The sequence below is a fragment of the Barbus barbus genome (genome assembly GCF_936440315.1).
Source record: "Barbus barbus genome assembly, chromosome: 5".
Classification (NCBI taxonomy): Eukaryota; Metazoa; Chordata; class Actinopteri; order Cypriniformes; family Cyprinidae; genus Barbus; species Barbus barbus.
In genome coordinates this window covers 1493722-1510602 of record NC_136733.1, presented here as the reverse complement: position 1 = coordinate 1510602, position 16881 = coordinate 1493722, and the positions used below count along the sequence as shown (strand labels likewise).

The 16881-nt window shown below is 39.1% G+C and overlaps 2 protein-coding genes across 2 annotated transcripts; both read left to right on the top strand.

Annotated features, from left to right (window-relative positions):
• Positions 1-7580, top strand: LOC306870392 (large ribosomal subunit protein uL10-like). The gene is made up of 7 exons (XM_079417629.1): positions 1-105; positions 4344-4519; positions 5445-5532; positions 5616-5762; positions 6408-6593; positions 6989-7126; positions 7367-7580. Exons 1-7 carry the CDS (start codon positions 52-54, stop codon positions 7523-7525), a joined length of 948 nt encoding a protein of 315 aa, XP_079273755.1. The 5' UTR covers positions 1-51; the 3' UTR covers positions 7526-7580.
• A 1596-nt stretch (positions 7581-9176) lies between these two features.
• LOC306870386 (large ribosomal subunit protein uL10-like) lies at positions 9177-15392 on the top strand. Its single transcript, XM_079417623.1, has 8 exons — positions 9177-9329; positions 9911-10021; positions 10701-10876; positions 13209-13296; positions 13380-13526; positions 14180-14365; positions 14801-14941; positions 15179-15392. The coding sequence occupies exons 2-8, from the start codon at positions 9968-9970 to the stop codon at positions 15335-15337; spliced, it is 951 nt and encodes a 316-aa protein (XP_079273749.1). The 5' UTR covers positions 9177-9329; positions 9911-9967; the 3' UTR covers positions 15338-15392.
• The last annotated feature ends 1489 nt before the right edge of the window (positions 15393-16881 follow it).

Here is a 16881-nt window from a genome sequence, read left to right as displayed (position 1 = left end):
CACCTTCGTCTTTAAACCGGCTGTTCACCGATCCTTGGAAGCACTGTCAAGATGCCCAGGGAAGACAGGGCCTCGTGGAAGTCCAACTACTTCCTGAAAATCATCGTAAGTTCTCCACGCTTCTATAACATGAACTACAGCAGGACATCTACAGCCCAGCTGTGTCAGTGCTGGTCGGTCGTTCCCCCTGCTGAAATCAACCTGAATCCTACTATCCCTGTCTGTCTGTATCCCACGACTTACAGGGATGCTTGGCCTCAGACATAATATAATCATGAACCCCGTAAGGTTATTTTTGCCAAGTGTTTGATATTTGTATATTTAAATTATATATATGTATATGAATGTCTCTTTTTAGCTTTTTTTTTTTTCTTTTTTTTTTTTAGTTAGTTCAATAAATGCGTTTTTTTTTTTTGTCTCTGCTGAAACTTTATAATGAATCATAAGTCATAACAGCTTATTTTGATCCAGCATCTTTTGTTAATCAAGTTTTTTTAACGTTAATAAATCTCAAGTCTTAAATCTAATTTTGATCAAATTTTCAAATGTGACTTAAAAAAAAACTTGGATCAAGTCTTTATTAAAATGTAACTGTACACTTAATGATTAATGTATACATTTAGTTATTTAAAATGTAAGTAAATATTAGTCTGTTTCAAGATTTGCTTGATTCAATAAATGCACTATTTCCCCACCCTTTATAATAAACTTTCTCCCATCTCTGTCTGTATCCCATGATCTGTGGTGATGCTGGATCTCAGACATGGTTAAATCACATTTCCCATCCGGTTGTGTAGTCTGACACATTTTTTTCCGTTTACAGCAACTGCTGGATGACTACCCCAAGTGTTTCATCGTGGGCGCTGACAATGTCGGCTCCAAGCAGATGCAGACCATCCGTCTGTCCCTGCGGGGCAAGGCCATCGTGCTCATGGGCAAAAACACCATGATGAGAAAGGCCATCCGTGGCCACCTGGAAAACAACCCGTCTCTGGAGAGGTGCGTGTCAGCCTGGGCACAATGATGACCCAATGTAGACAAACAAAGGCTTTTAAAGTCTTCATAGTGTGCAATCTCTATAAAATGAAATATAAAACTGCCCTGCAGCTCAATCATGTCACAATTTTTAACTAAATGTTGCATTTTTTTCCTTTTGACAACCATTTGAGGTAAAGTCTTGTATTTTCCTTTAATTGGCAAACACCACGCCATTCCTGTCTACAACTATTTGCTCAATTCTTAGCAAGTTTTCACATGCATGAATGATTCTAATGTTTTCTGCACCTGTGGGTGTTTTACTACATCTAAACTGCCACAGAAAAATGGTGGAAAAGAGCGAAAAATGACCATAAATGGAATGTTTAAAACATTTGAATATTGCCAATAAAGTCAAAGCTGCTTTGACTGCTTTTTATATTAAAGTGTATTTAAGCTCATGCATGTAGTGAATGTAAAATCTCAATTTGAACTCCGCTTCATCAAATAAGTACTTTTTTTTTTGTTTGTTTTTTTTTTTTACCTATTAGTTGAATTTAAGATGCAGGATTGTGTTATGAATCTCCTTTAGTTTCAATTCCTGAAAATTGACTGGAAACAGATGATTTCAACAAAAGTTCCTTGTGAACATTGACCTTCATTTGCTCAAGTCATTACAAATGCTGATTAATTCAGTTGCAGGAACAGCTATGGGCCGGCTGTGGCAGTGCCGGTTTGTCGTTCCCCTGCACAAATAAACCTGATTCCTACTATCCCTGTGTGTTTTGCATCCCACGACTCACAGGGACGCTTGGTCTCAGACACTCCGCATAAGCCACACGTCTAAACTTTAAAGAACTCCAGGTAAATGTGTGATTTTATTCTCGTGTTTTGCAGGCTGCTTCCCCACATCCGTGGGAACGTGGGCTTCGTCTTCACCAAGGAGGATCTGACTGAGGTCCGGGATTGTAGGTGCCCGCTGCTGCCCGTGCCGGTGCCATCGCCCCGTGTGAGGTGACTGTCCCGGCTCAGAACACCGGGCTCGGTCCTGAGAAGACCTCCTTCTTCCAGGCTTTGGGAATCACCACCAAGATCTCCAGAGGAACCATTGAAATCCTGGTGAGTAGCAGGAGAATTGTCTGCATTCAGCTTCCAGTGATAATAAAGACTAGATGTTTATCAGCTTATTTTTCATTTATTTTTATTTTACAATTTGGTAATTTGAAGGTTTTTAAGAAATTTGAATTGATTTAAGCGTTTTTTTTTTTTTATTATTGTATCTTAATATTTTAGTCAAGTCAAAGCAGTTGACAGTTCACTTTAGCAGTGATGCTCAACATTTTCTTTTTAAAATTTATACATTTTATATTTAAAGAATGAATAGTTGACTTGTATTTAATCCGTTTTTTCCCTCCAGTGCATTTTTTCCAGTCAATTAATAGTATATTATAATATACACACTCACGAAAAGATGTTTATTTGTATGCATATATGCGCATACAAATAAATAAATTGACCTGTTTAAACATCTTTTCAACAAGTTTAAAGATTCAAGCATCAGGTCATTACAAATGCTGATTAATTCAGTTGCAGGAACAGCTATGGGCCGGCTGTGGCAGTGCCGGTTTGTCGTTCCCCTGCACAAATAAACCTGATTCCTACTATCCCTGTGTGTTTTGCATCCCACGACTCACAGGGACGCTTGGTCTCAGACACTTTTAAATTTCTTCTGTTAATATTGCAAGTGAACTAAAAGTGTCCTGTGCCGCCCACAGAGTGACGTTCAGCTGATCAAACATGGAGACAAGGTGGGCGCCAGTGAGGCCACGCTGCTCAACATGCTGAACATCTCGCCCTTCTCTTACGGGCTGATCATCCAGCAGGTGTATGATAACGGCAGCGTCTACAGCCCCGAGGTTCTGGACATCACTGAAGATGCCCTGCACAAGAGGTTCCTGGAGGTCAGTCTGCTTAATGCTACTTGTGCTTGTGTTGGGATTTGACCTGAAAGAGAAATGACCGCTCAAGATGCTAAATCTCAATTTTGGGTATAGGATGATTGTATTTGTAAAGATGCAGGATCAGTTATGGAGTTATGTACTTGATTATAGTATTTAATATAAAAAATAATTTAAACTACTTAAAATATATTTATGTAATTTTTTTTTTTTTACTTTTTTCCCCTATCATATAAAGTGAAATGTTTTAAATATTTTAAAAATCCAATTTAATGTAAAAAAATTTAACTAAATTAAAATATTTTAATACATTTATAATAAAATAGAAATGTAAAATTTAATTTAAATTTCATCTCCCTTTCAGGCCTTAAAGTGTTTATTCCCTGATGTCTGTGTAACTTATCCATCTCTTCTGCTCAGGGTGTGAGGAACATCGCCAGTGTGTGTCTGCAGATCGGCTACCCGACGCTCGCCTCCATCCCTCACTCCATCATCAACGGATACAAGAGCGCGTCCCTGCTGTGAGGTGAGGAGTAATGCGGCCCTGTGCGGCTTTCCTTTTAAACGAGAATTGTGACCATATGAAGTTTTAATACGTCATAAATTTATTAAGAATCACTTGCGGTTATTATCACTCGATATAGGCGTAATAATAGTCATTTGAGGAAAAAGTTAGCATTAGCCTGTTAGCATAGGCCTGAGACGAGACTTAAAATGACTTCCTGATTTGTTTTTTTTATTATTATTATTACACGTATTCAATTATAGCAGATTAACTGCAGCCCAGCTGTGTCAGTGCTGGTCGGTCGTTCCCCCTGCTGAAATCAACCTGAATCCTACTATCCCTGTCTGTCTGTATCCCACGACTTACAGGGATGCTTGGCCTCAGACATAATATAACCATGAACCCCGTAAGGTTATTATTTTTGCCAAGTGTTTGATATTTGTATACATTTAAATTATATATAGTCTCTTTTTAGCTTTTTTTTTTTTTTTTTTTTTTGTCTGCTGAAACTTTATAATGAATCATAAGTCATAACAGCTTATTTTGATCCAGCATCTTTTGTTAATCAATAAGTTTTTTTTAATGTTAATAAATCTCAAGTCTTAAATCTAATTTTGATCAAATTTTAAAACGTGACTTAAAAAAAACTTGGATCAAGTCTTTATTAAAATGTAACTGTACACTTAATGATTAATGTATACATTTAGTTATTTAAAATGTAAGTAAATATTAGTCTGTTTCAAGATTTGCTTGATTCAATAAATGCACTATTTCCCCACCCTTTATAATAAACTCTCCCATCTCTGTCTGTATCCCATGATCTGTGGTGATGCTGGATCTCAGACATGGTTAAATCACATTTCCCATCCGGTTGTGTAGTCTGACACATTTTTTTCCGTTTACAGCAACTGCTGGATGACTACCCCAAGTGTTTCATCGTGGGCGCTGACAATGTCGGCTCCAAGCAGATGCAGACCATCCGTCTGTCCCTGCGGGGCAAGGCCATCGTGCTCATGGGCAAAAACACCATGATGAGAAAGGCCATCCGTGGCCACCTGGAAAACAACCCGTCTCTGGAGAGGTGCGTGTCAGCCTGGGCACAATGATGACCCAATGTAGACAAACCAAGGCTTTTAAAGTCTTCATAGTGTGCAATCTCTATAAAATGAAATATAAAACTGCCCTGCAGCTCAATCATGTCACAATTTTTAACTAAATGTTGCATTTTTTTCCTTTTGACAACCATTTGAGGTAAAGTCTTGTATTTTCCTTTAATTGGCAAACACCACGCCATTCCTGTCTACAACTATTTGCTCAATTCTTAGCAAGTTTTCACATGCATGAATGATTCTAATGTTTTCTGCACCTGTGGGTGTTTTACTACATCTAAAGTGCCACAGAAAAATGGTGGAAAAGAGAGAAAAATTACCATAAATGGAATGGTTGGATTTTATTTATTTTTTGTTCTCTTGCAGAATTTACATTATTGGCAATATTCAAAATGTTTTAAACAGTCAAAGCAGCTTTGACTGCTTTTTATATTAAAGTGTATTTAAGCTCATGCATGTAGTGAATGTAAAATCTCAATTTGAACTCCGCTTCATCAAATAAGAGATTAGACTATTTTTGTGCCCTTTTTTTTTTTTTTTTTACCTATTAGTTGAATTTAAGATGCAGGATTGTGTTATGAATCTCCTTTAGTTTCAATTCCTGAAAATTGACTGGAAACAGATGATTTCAACAAAAGTTCCTTGTGAACATTGACCTTCATTTGCTCAAGTCATTACAAATGCTGATTAATTCAGTTGCAGGAACAGCTATGGGCCGGCTGTGGCAGTGCCGGTTTGTCGTTCCCCTGCACAAATAAACCTGATTCCTACTATCCCTGTGTGTTTTGCATCCCACGACTCACAGGGACGCTTGGTCTCAGACACTCCGCATAAGCCACACGTCTAAACTTTAAAGAACTCCAGGTAAATGTGTGATTTTATTCTCGTGTTTTGCAGGCTGCTTCCCCACATCCGTGGGAACGTGGGCTTCGTCTTCACCAAGGAGGATCTGACTGAGGTCCGGGATCTGCTGCTGGCAAACAAAGTGAGTGTCACTGTTGAGGGACTGTGTGAATGGGCTTGAATGCATCTCTTCATGTGAACTATTATTGTCGTCTGTGATGGTAGGTGCCCGCTGCTGCCCGTGCCGGTGCCATCGCCCCGTGTGAGGTGACTGTCCCGGCTCAGAACACCGGGCTCGGTCCTGAGAAGACCTCCTTCTTCCAGGCTTTGGGAATCACCACCAAGATCTCCAGAGGAACCATTGAAATCCTGGTGAGTAGCAGGAGAATTGTCTGCATTCAGCTTCCAGTGATAATAAAGACGATGTTTATCAGCTTATTTTTCATTTATTTTTATTTTACAATTTGGTAATTTGAAGGTTTTTAAGAAATTTGAATTGATATTTTTTTTTTTATTGTATCTTAATATTTTAGTCAAGTCAAAGCAGTGGTGCGTTCACTTTAACAGTGATGCTCAACATTTTCTTTTTAAAAATTATACATTTTATATTTAAAGAATGAATAGTTGACTTGTATTTAATCCGTTTTTTCCCTCCAGTGCATTCTTTTTCCAGTCAATTAATAGTATATTATAATATACACGCTCACGAAAAGATGTTTATTTGTATGCATATATGCGCATACAAATAAATAAATTGACCTGTTTAAACATCTTTTCAACAAGTTTAAAGATTCAAGCATCAAGTCATTACAAATGCTGATTAATTCAGTTGCAGGAACAGCTATGGGCCGGCTGTGGCAGTGCCGGTTTGTCGTTCCCCTGCACAAATAAACCTGATTCCTACTATCCCTGTGTGTTTTGCATCCCACGACTCACAGGGACGCTTGGTCTCAGACACTTTTAAATTTCTTCTGTTAATATTGCAAGTGAACTAAAAGTGTCCTGTGCCGCCCACAGAGTGACGTTCAGCTGATCAAACATGGAGACAAGGTGGGCGCCAGTGAGGCCACGCTGCTCAACATGCTGAACATCTCGCCCTTCTCTTACGGGCTGATCATCCAGCAGGTGTATGATAACGGCAGCGTCTACAGCCCCGAGGTTCTGGACATCACTGAAGATGCCCTGCACAAGAGGTTCCTGGAGGTCAGTCTGCTTAATGCTACTTGTGCTTGTGTTGGGATTTGACCTGAAAGACAAATGACCGCTCAAGATGCTAAATCTCAATTTTGGGTATAGGATGATTGTATTTGTAAAGATGCAGGATCAGTTATGTACTTGATTATAGTATTTAATATAAAAAATAATTTAAACTACTTAAAATATATTTATGTAATTTTTTTTTTTTTACTTTGTTTCCCCTATCATATAAAGTGAAATGTTTTAAATATTTTAATCCAATTTAATGTAAAAAGAATGAACTAAATTAAAATATTTTAATACATTTATAATAAACATTTTATTTTAATTTCATCTCCCTTTCAGGCCTTAAAGCGTTTATTCCCTGATGTCTGTGTAACTTATCCATCTCTTCTGCTCAGGGTGTGAGGAACATCGCCAGTGTGTGTCTGCAGATCGGCTACCCAACGCTCGCCTCCATCCCTCACTCCATCAACGGATACAAGAGGGTTCTGGCTGTCGCCGTGGAAACGGACTACTCCTTCCCCTTGGCTGAGAAGGTAAAGCTCAGGTCTCTCACTGATGTGCTGCTGGTTAGGTTACAAAACGGCTGATCCGTGCTGTTCTGTTGATCAGTCCTGCACAAAGTGACCTGCGTCCAGCCGTCCACGTTTGTCCATGTCAGTGCTGTTCATCCCGACAGACAGGCACACTTGGTTTCAGACAGTCCTAATAGATGTTTTTCTGCCTTTACTGGAGCTGAAAGCATGTCTGATGTGTAACATGGTTTCCCTCCGCAGGTGAAGGCCTTCCTGGCTGATCCCAGTGCTTTCGCTGTTGCTGCTCCTGTCGCTTCGGCTGTGGAGGTGAAATCTGCAGCTACTGCGGCCAAAGAGGAGGCGCCCAAGGAGGAGTCCGAGGAGTCTGATGGGGACATGGGCTTCGGCCTGTTTGATTAAACTGCTGAGAAATATCCATGTCAGATTAACATCAATAAAACATCTGGAAACATCAGTTGTGACTTGTCATTTCATTCAATAAAATTCAATAATTTCGCCAAAACCAAGGTAATACAACATTATCTTCATGTAGTTGTAATCATGCCTGTTATTGTTGATTTGTGTATGAAAAACAGACTGAAACAGCAGAAAATTTTGAATATTAAACCAATTAAATGTAAAATCTGACACACAAAATACTTACACATAAAGTAATGCTGATTTAATAACACTGAAATTATTTTCTGTTTAGTAGAAACGTTTAGTCAGTATTTAGACTTCATTCGTTAGCGTCTGGATCTTTTCTGCTCAGTGACTGCATGTAAGAACTTTGACCGGTGCTATATTTGTAACTCCAGGTCTCATTCTCCTCTGAAGAAGCAGCAACATGCATCGGAATTTGTGATATTGTGTTAACATGACAAACTGCATGATTAAAAAAAACAACTTTGAAAGGTTACCAAAGTGAGCGTTCCTGCTACTTGCCCTCTCTCTAAAGCATGAATGTCAAACAGGAAACACAATCAGATGCATCTCCACCTGCACCCATGTGACCAAACACCTGGAAATACAAAAACATTTTCTGCACTTACAATAACATTAGGGGAGTGTTGGAATAATGCTCTAAAAACCAAAAACTGACATTCTGGGAATGTTAATGTTCTGGAAACGTCAAAACTTTCCTGGCTAACCAAAAACAAACCATAATAAATAACGTTCTGGAAACAGAAATTGTTAACTGGGTTGTTCCCTGTAATCCAGAGCCTCAGACAACAGGGGAATCTGAATCTAGGCCGTGAACTGGTTCTTTCGTTTAAACGAGCCATACGCAATTATAGATGGGCAGCTTTTTGCGCTGCGCGTCCACGCCAACGGGCGCGTGTCCGGCTCTGGGCAGCAGCATGCCCGGCTTCTTATAATCCAGGCGGGAGAAGGGAGAGCCCGGCTTAAATCTCTTCGCCGGAGGAGGGTCGGGGTCGTGGGGCATGATCTGCGGGAGACGCGCGGCAGTGTGAAGGGCCGATCTCACTCATAAAGACAGACGGACAGCAGAGGAATCTCACGCTGCGGTTGTTTACATCATCCGCTCATGTGGCTCAGGAGATGCTGGCTTGCGCCGATGACGTCACCGCGCCGCCTCGTGGCGCGTCTCTCAGACCGACCACAAACTTTAATAATAATGAAAAAATAAGAACCTTAACGTCATTATATTATACTATCTTTTCTTTCCATATTTTATTATTAAACGTAATTATTTAGGCTATGTATTTTTTTCGTTTATTCTATTGTGGTTGTTACTTAATACAACCTGCTACTAATACTAATATGAGCATAGTTTCTAATAATGATGATAATAATAATAATCTAAATGTCATAAAACGCATTCATTTTAAATTAATACAAATTAATCACGTATTTTTAAAGCGCTGGCCAACAAAAAAAAAATCACTGAACATTTACATTTAAGGTTTTATCCGACTTACAAGTGAGGAACATAGTAAGCAATTCTTCACAAAGCCAACAATATTCATAGTATGTTTATTAAATGAAATGCACAAAATAAGAGATAGTTTTTTTTATATCGCTATATTACGCATGTATTGTTGAATACACAGTACAAGTGAACTGCAGAGTGAGAGAGGTGGGTATTGACCAATCAGCGCACAGATACGCCTCCTCCGCTCGATTCTGATTGGATGTTCCACTGGTATTAATATCCTGGCGTCTGCAGCGGCCTCTTTCTTTCGCGCGTCCCTGCTGTGAGGTGAGGAGTAATGTGGCCCTGTGCAGCTTTCCTTCTTTTAAACGAGAATTGTGACCATATGAAATCTTAATACGTCATAAATGTATTAAGAATCACTTGCGTTTATTATTATCACTCGTTATAGGTATAATAATAGTCGTTTGAAGAAATAGTTAGCATTAGCCTGTTAGCATAGGCCTGTGCGTCATGTGAGACGAGACTTAAAATGACTTCCTGATTTGTTTTTATTGTTATTATTAAATTATTACACGTATTCAATTACAGCAGATTAACTGCAGCCCAGCTGTGTCAGTGCTGGTCGGTCGTTCCCCCTGCTGAAATCAACCTGAATTATATTATCCCTGTCTGTCCGTATCCCACGACTTGCAGGGACGCTTGGTCTCAGACATCTTATTAGGACATTAAAGCCAATAGATGACAATTAAATGTTTCCAACTATTTTGATTTTGACAATCTGTGACATTTTAGTGAAGTTTTGGGTATTAAGGGTTTGTTTAAAGCCATCTTTATCACTGCATGTTATACACCGCAAGATGCGTCTCATAGAAATGTCTAAATGGCTTTCAACCTGTGATCCTCAGATTTATCACCTTCGTCTTTAAACCGGCTGTTCACCGATCCTTGGAAGCACTGTCAAGATGCCCAGGGAAGACAGGGCCTCGTGGAAGTCCAACTACTTCCTGAAAATCATCGTAAGTTCTCCACGCTTCTATAACATGAACTACAGCAGGACATCTACAGCCCAGCTGTGTCAGTGCTGGTCGGTCGTTCCCCCTGCTGAAATCAACCTGAATCCTACTATCCCTGTCTGTCTGTATCCCACGACTTACAGGGATGCTTGGTCTCAGACATAATATAATCATGAACCCTGTAAGGTTATTATTTTTGCCAAGTGTTTGATATTTGTATATATTTACATTTTATATATGTATGCATGTCTCTTTTTAGCTTTTTTTTTTTTTTGTCTCTGCTGAAACTTTATAATGAATCAAGTCATAACAGCTTATTTTGATCCAGCATCTTTTGTTAATCAATGTTTTTTTTAACGTTAATAAATCTCAAGTCTTAAATCTAATTTTGATCAAATTTTAAAATGTGACTTAAAAAAAAAACTTGGATCAAGTCTTTATTAAAATGTAACTGTACACTTAATGATTAATGTATACATTTAGTTATTTAAAATGTAAGTAAATATTAGTCTGTTTCAAGATTTGCTTGATTCAATAAATGCACTATTTCCCCACCCTTTATAATAAACTTTCTCCCATCTCTGTCTGTATCCCATGATCTGTGGTGATGCTGGATCTCAGACATGGTTAAATCACATTTCCCATCCGGTTGTGTAGTCTGACACATTTTTTCCGTTTACAGCAACTGCTGGATGACTACCCCAAGTGTTTCATCGTGGGCGCTGACAATGTCGGCTCCAAGCAGATGCAGACCATCCGTCTGTCCCTGCGGGGCAAGGCCATCGTGCTCATGGGCAAAAACACCATGATGAGAAAGGCCATCCGTGGCCACCTGGAAAACAACCCGTCTCTGGAGAGGTGCGTGTCAGCCTGGGCACAATGATGACCCAATGTAGACAAACGAAGGCTTTTAAAGTCTTCATAGTGTGCAATCTCTATAAAATGAAAGATAAAACTGCCCTGCAGCTCAATCATGTCACAATTTTTAACTAAATGTTGCATTTTTTCCTTTTGACAACCATTTGAGGTAAAGTCTTGTATTTTCCTTTAGTTGGCAAACACCACGCCATTCCTGTGTACAACTACAGGTCCTTCTCAAAAAATTAGCATATTTCATCCGACCAATAAAAGAAAAGTGTTTTTAATACAAAAAAAGTCAACCTTCAAATAATTGTTCAGTTATGCACTCAATACTTGGTCGGGAATCCTTTTGCAGAAATGACTGCTTCAATGCGGCGTGGCATGGAGGCAATCAGCCTGTGGCACTGCTGAGGTGTTATGGAGGCCCAGGATGCTTCGATAGCGGCCTTAAGCTCATCCAGAGTGTTGGGTCTTGCGTCTCAACTTTCTCTTCACAATATCCCACAGATTCTCTATGGGGTTCAGGTCAGGAGAGTTGGCAGGCCAATTGAGCACAGTAATACCATGGTCAGTAAACCATTTACCAGTGGTTTTGGCACTGTGAGCAGGTGCCAGGTCGTGCTGAAAAATGAAATCTTCATCTCCATAAAGCTTTTCAGCAGATGGAAGCATGAAGTGCTCCAAAATCTCCTGATAGCTAGCTGCATTGACCCTGCCCTTGATAAAACACAGTGGACCAACACCAGCATCACTGACTGTGGGTACTTGACACTGGACTTCAGGCATTTTGGCATTTCCCTCTCCCCAGTCTTCCTCCAGACTCTGGCACCTTGATTTCCGAATGACGTGCAAAATTTGCTTTCATCCGAAAAAAGTACGTTGGACCACTGAGCAACAGTCCAGTGCTGCTTCTCTGTAGCCCAGGTCAGGCGCTTCTGCCGCTGTTTCTGGTTCAAAAGTGGCTTGACCTGGGGAATGCGGCACCTGTAGCCCATTTCCTGCACACGCCTGTACACGGTGGCTCTGGATGTTTCTACTCCAGACTCAGTCCACTGCTTCCGCAGGTCCCCCAAGGTCTGGAATCGGTCCTTCTCCACAATCTTCCTCAGGGTCCGGTCACCTCTTCTCGTTGTGCTGCGTTTTCTGCCACACTTTTTCCTTCCCACAGACTTCCCACTGAGGTGCCTTGATACAGCACTCTGGGAACAGCCTATTCGTTCAGAAATGTCTTTCTGTGTCTTACCCTCTTGCTTGAGGGTGTCAATGATGGCCTTCTGGACAGCAGTCAGGTCGGCAGTCTTACCCATGATTGCGGTTTTGAGTAATGAACCAGGCTGGGAGTTTTTAAAAGCCTCAGGAATCTTTTGCAGGTGTTTAGAGTTAATTAGTTGATTCAGATCATTAGGTTAATAGCTCGTTTAGAGAACCTTTTCATGATATGCAAATTTTTTGAGATTTTGGGTTTTCATGAGCTGTATGCCAAAATCATCAATATTAAAACAATAAAAGGCTTGAACTACTTCAGTTGTGTTGTAATGAATCTAAAATATATGAAAGTCTAATGTTTATCAGTACATTACAGAAAATAATGAACTTTATCACAATATGCTAATTTTTTGAGAAGGACCTGTATTTGCTCAATTCTTAGCAAGTTTTCACATGCATGAATGATTCTAATGTTTTCTGCACCTGTGGGTGTTTTACTACATCTAAAGTGCCACAGAAAAATGGTGGAAAAGAGAGAAAAATGACCATAAATGGAATGTTTGGATTTTATTTATTTTTTTGTTCTTTTGCAGAATTTACATTGTTTAAAACATTTGAATATTGCCAATAAAGTCAAAGCTGCTTTGACTGCTTTTTATATTAAAGTGTATTTAAGCTCATGCATGTAGTGAATGTAAAATCTCAATTTGAACTCCGCTTCATCAAATAAGATTTACTTTTTTTTTTTTTTTTTGTGCCTTTTTTTTTACCTATTAGTTGAATTTAAGATGCAGGATTGTGTTATGAATCTCCTTTAGTTTCAATTCCTGAAAATTGACTGGAAACAGATGATTTCAACAAAAGTTCCTTGTGAACATTGACCTTCATTTGCTCAAGTCATTACAAATGCTGATTAATTCAGTTGCAGGAACAGCTATGGGCCGGCTGTGGCAGTGCCGGTTTGTCGTTCACCTGCACAAATAAACCTGATTCCTACTATCCCTGTGTGTTTTGCATCCCACGACTCACAGGGACGCTTGGTCTCAGACACTCCGCATAAGCCACACGTCTAAACTTTAAAGAACTCCAGGTAAATGTGTGATTTTATTCTCGTGTTTTGCAGGCTGCTTCCCCACATCCGTGGGAACGTGGGCTTCGTCTTCACCAAGGAGGATCTGACTGAGGTCCGGGATCTGCTGCTGGCAAACAAAGTGAGTGTCACTGTTGAGGGACTGTGTGAATGGGCTTGAATGCATCTCTTCATGTGAACTATTATTGTCGTCTGTGATGGTAGGTGCCCGCTGCTGCCCGTGCCGGTGCCATCGCCCCGTGTGAGGTGACTGTCCCGGCTCAGAACACCGGGCTCGGTCCTGAGAAGACCTCCTTCTTCCAGGCTTTGGGAATCACCACCAAGATCTCCAGAGGAACCATTGAAATCCTGGTGAGTAGCAGGAGAATTGTCTGCATTCAGCTTCCAGTGATAATAAAGACTAGATGTTTATCAGCTTATTTTTCATTTTTATTTTACAATTTGGTAATTTGAAGGTTTTTAAGAAATTTGAATTGATTTAAGCTTTTTTTTTTTTTTTTATTGTATCTTAATATTTTAGTCAAGTCAAAGCAGTTGTGTGTTCACTTTAGCAGTGATGCTCAACATTTTCTTTTAAAAAATTATACATTTTATATTTAAAGAATGAATAGTTGACTTGTATTTAATCCGTTTTTTCCCTCCAGTGCATGCTTTTTCCAGTCAATTAATAGTATATTATAATATACACACTCACGAAAAGATGTTTATTTGTATGCATATATGCGCATACAAATAAATAAATTGACCTGTTTAAACATCTTTTCAACAAGTTTAAAGATTCAAGCATCAAGTCATTACAAATGCTGATTAATTCAGTTGCAGGAACAGCTATGGGCCGGCTGTGGCAGTGCCGGTTTGTCGTTCACCTGCACAAATAAACCTGATTCCTACTATCCCTGTGTGTTTTGCATCCCACGACTCACAGGGACGCTTGGCCTCAGACACTTTTAAATTTCTTCTGTTAATATTGCAAGTGAACTAAAAGTGTCCTGTGCCGCCCACAGAGTGACGTTCAGCTGATCAAACATGGAGACAAGGTGGGCGCCAGTGAGGCCACGCTGCTCAACATGCTGAACATCTCGCCCTTCTCTTACGGGCTGATCATCCAGCAGGTGTATGATAACGGCAGCGTCTACAGCCCCGAGGTTCTGGACATCACTGAAGATGCCCTGCACAAGAGGTTCCTGGAGGTCAGTCTGCTTAATGCTACTTGTGCTCGTGTTGGGATTTGACCTGAAAGAGAAATGACCGCTCAAGATGCTAAATCTCAATTTTGGGTATAGGATGATTGTATTTGTAAAGATGGAGGATCAGTTATGTACTTGATTATAGTATTTAATATAAAAAATTTTAAATAACCATATAATTTAAACTAGTTTAAATAAAATATATGTAATTTTTTTTTTACTTTAATTTGTTTCCCCTATCATATAAAGTGAAATGTTTTAAATATTTAAATCCAATTTAATGTAAAAAATTGTTTACCTAAATTAATGTCATTTTAATAAATTTATAATAAAATAAAAATGTAAAATTATTTTTTAAATTTTAATTTCATCTCCCTTTCAGGCCTTAAAGTGTTTATTCCCTGATGTCTGTGTAACTTATCCATCTCTTCTGCTCAGGGTGTGAGGAACATCGCCAGTGTGTGTCTGCAGATCGGCTACCCGACAATCGCCTCCATCCCTCACTCCATCATCAACGGATACAAGAGGGTTCTGGCTGTCGCCGTGGAAACGGACTACTCCTTCCCCTTGGCTGAGAAGGTAAAGCTCAGGTCTCTCACTGATGTGCTGCTGGTTAGGTTACAAAACGGCTGATCCGTGTTCTGTTGATCAGTCCTGCACAAAGTGACCTGCGTCCAGCCGTCCACGTTTGTCCATGTCAGTGCTGTTCATCCCGACAGACAGGCACACTTGGTTTCAGACAGTCCTAATAGATGTTTTTCTGCCTTTACTGGAGCTGAAAGCATGTCTGATGTGTAACATGGTTTCCCTCCGCAGGTGAAGGCCTTCCTGGCTGATCCCAGTGCTTTCGCTGTTGCTGCTCCTGTCGCTTCGGCTGTGGAGGTGAAATCTGCAGCTCCTGCGGCCAAAGAGGAGGCGCCCAAGGAGGAGTCCGAGGAGTCTGATGGGGACATGGGCTTCGGCCTGTTTGATTAAACTGCTGAGAAATATCCATGTCAGATTAACATCAATAAAACATCTGGAAACATCAGTTGTGACTTGTCATTTCATTCAATACAATTCAATAATTTCACCAAAACCAAGGTAATACAACATTATCTTCATGTAGTTGTAATCATGCCTGTTATTGTTGATGTGTATTAAAAATGGACTGAAACGGCAGAAAATTGAATATTAAATGAAGAAATGTCCCTAACATCTGACACTCAAAACACTTAAAGATAAATTTCCGTTTAGTCAGTATTTAGACTGTTCATTTATTTGTTAGCGTCTGGATCTTTTCTGCTCAATGACTGCACGAATCTGCTTCAGAAGTTTCTCTGTTTGCTTTTCCCAGCGACAACAGGAACATCTGAATCTAGGCCGTGATCTGGTTCTTTCGTTTAAACGAGCCATACGCAATTATATTATCGGTTTCAGCACAAAGGAAAACATTTCCATGTTTAGTACAATTGTTGTGTAAACCACAACCTCAGTGTTTATATTTCAGTTTTCAAATGCTGCATACTATATGCACACCTCATAATCATTTTTACGACACTGTTTTGAAGAAATGTTGTATTCAACTTCAGAGGGCATCTAATAAGTTGAAGAAAAAAATGATCAGTTCATATACAAGACGTCTCATGCTATCTACATACCTCATATGAAACCTTTTTACTGCAGAGTAATGTATTGTCTAATTTCAGTGTCCCGAAAACACCCCATTTCTAAGAAATGGATGATCAGTTCTTATATGGGACATCCCATATTTTATGCACATCTCATATGAAAACCGCTTGCTGCAGTATTTAGAGATCTGTAATATTACAACACTTTAGAGGGCTACAAAGATCTCATTTTTGGCTAAGTAGAAGTCATGAGTGGTCAGTTCTTATATGAAGCTATTTTGCTGAGACACTTTAAGAGAAAGGTAACACTTTAGAATGGGGAACACCTAATTTTCAAATTTTCCCTCAATAAATTCCTAATTTGCTGCTTATTAATAGTTACTAAGGTAATTGTTAAATTTAGGTATTTGGTAGGATTTGTAATGTAGACTAAGGCATTAATATGTGCTTAATACTAATAAATGGCTAATATTCTAGTAATATGCATGCTAATAAGCAGCAACTTAAGAGACCCTAAAATAAAGTGTTACCTAGAGAAATGTCCCATTATATTTTACTTCAAAGTCTTAGAGGTGTAATCTAAGTACAAAAACAGTTGATTCTTATAAGTCATTTCCCATCTTCTATACATACATCAGACGAAAACATTTTACTGTATCATTTTTAAAGTGCATGGTATTATTTCAATTATAGGATTATACAACTGTACATGTATGCTTTCTAATAATTACAAAAAAATCAACAGCCAAATCTTATAATGGACCTCCCATCCGCACCCTTTATATTAAAAACATTTTACTGTAGCAATATGGAGTTCAAAGTCAAGAAAAAATATTTTTTCCAGTATTAAACTAGAAATATTATTTCAAATAAGTAATAAAAGGCTATTTCTTCAAAAGTACCTCCTAA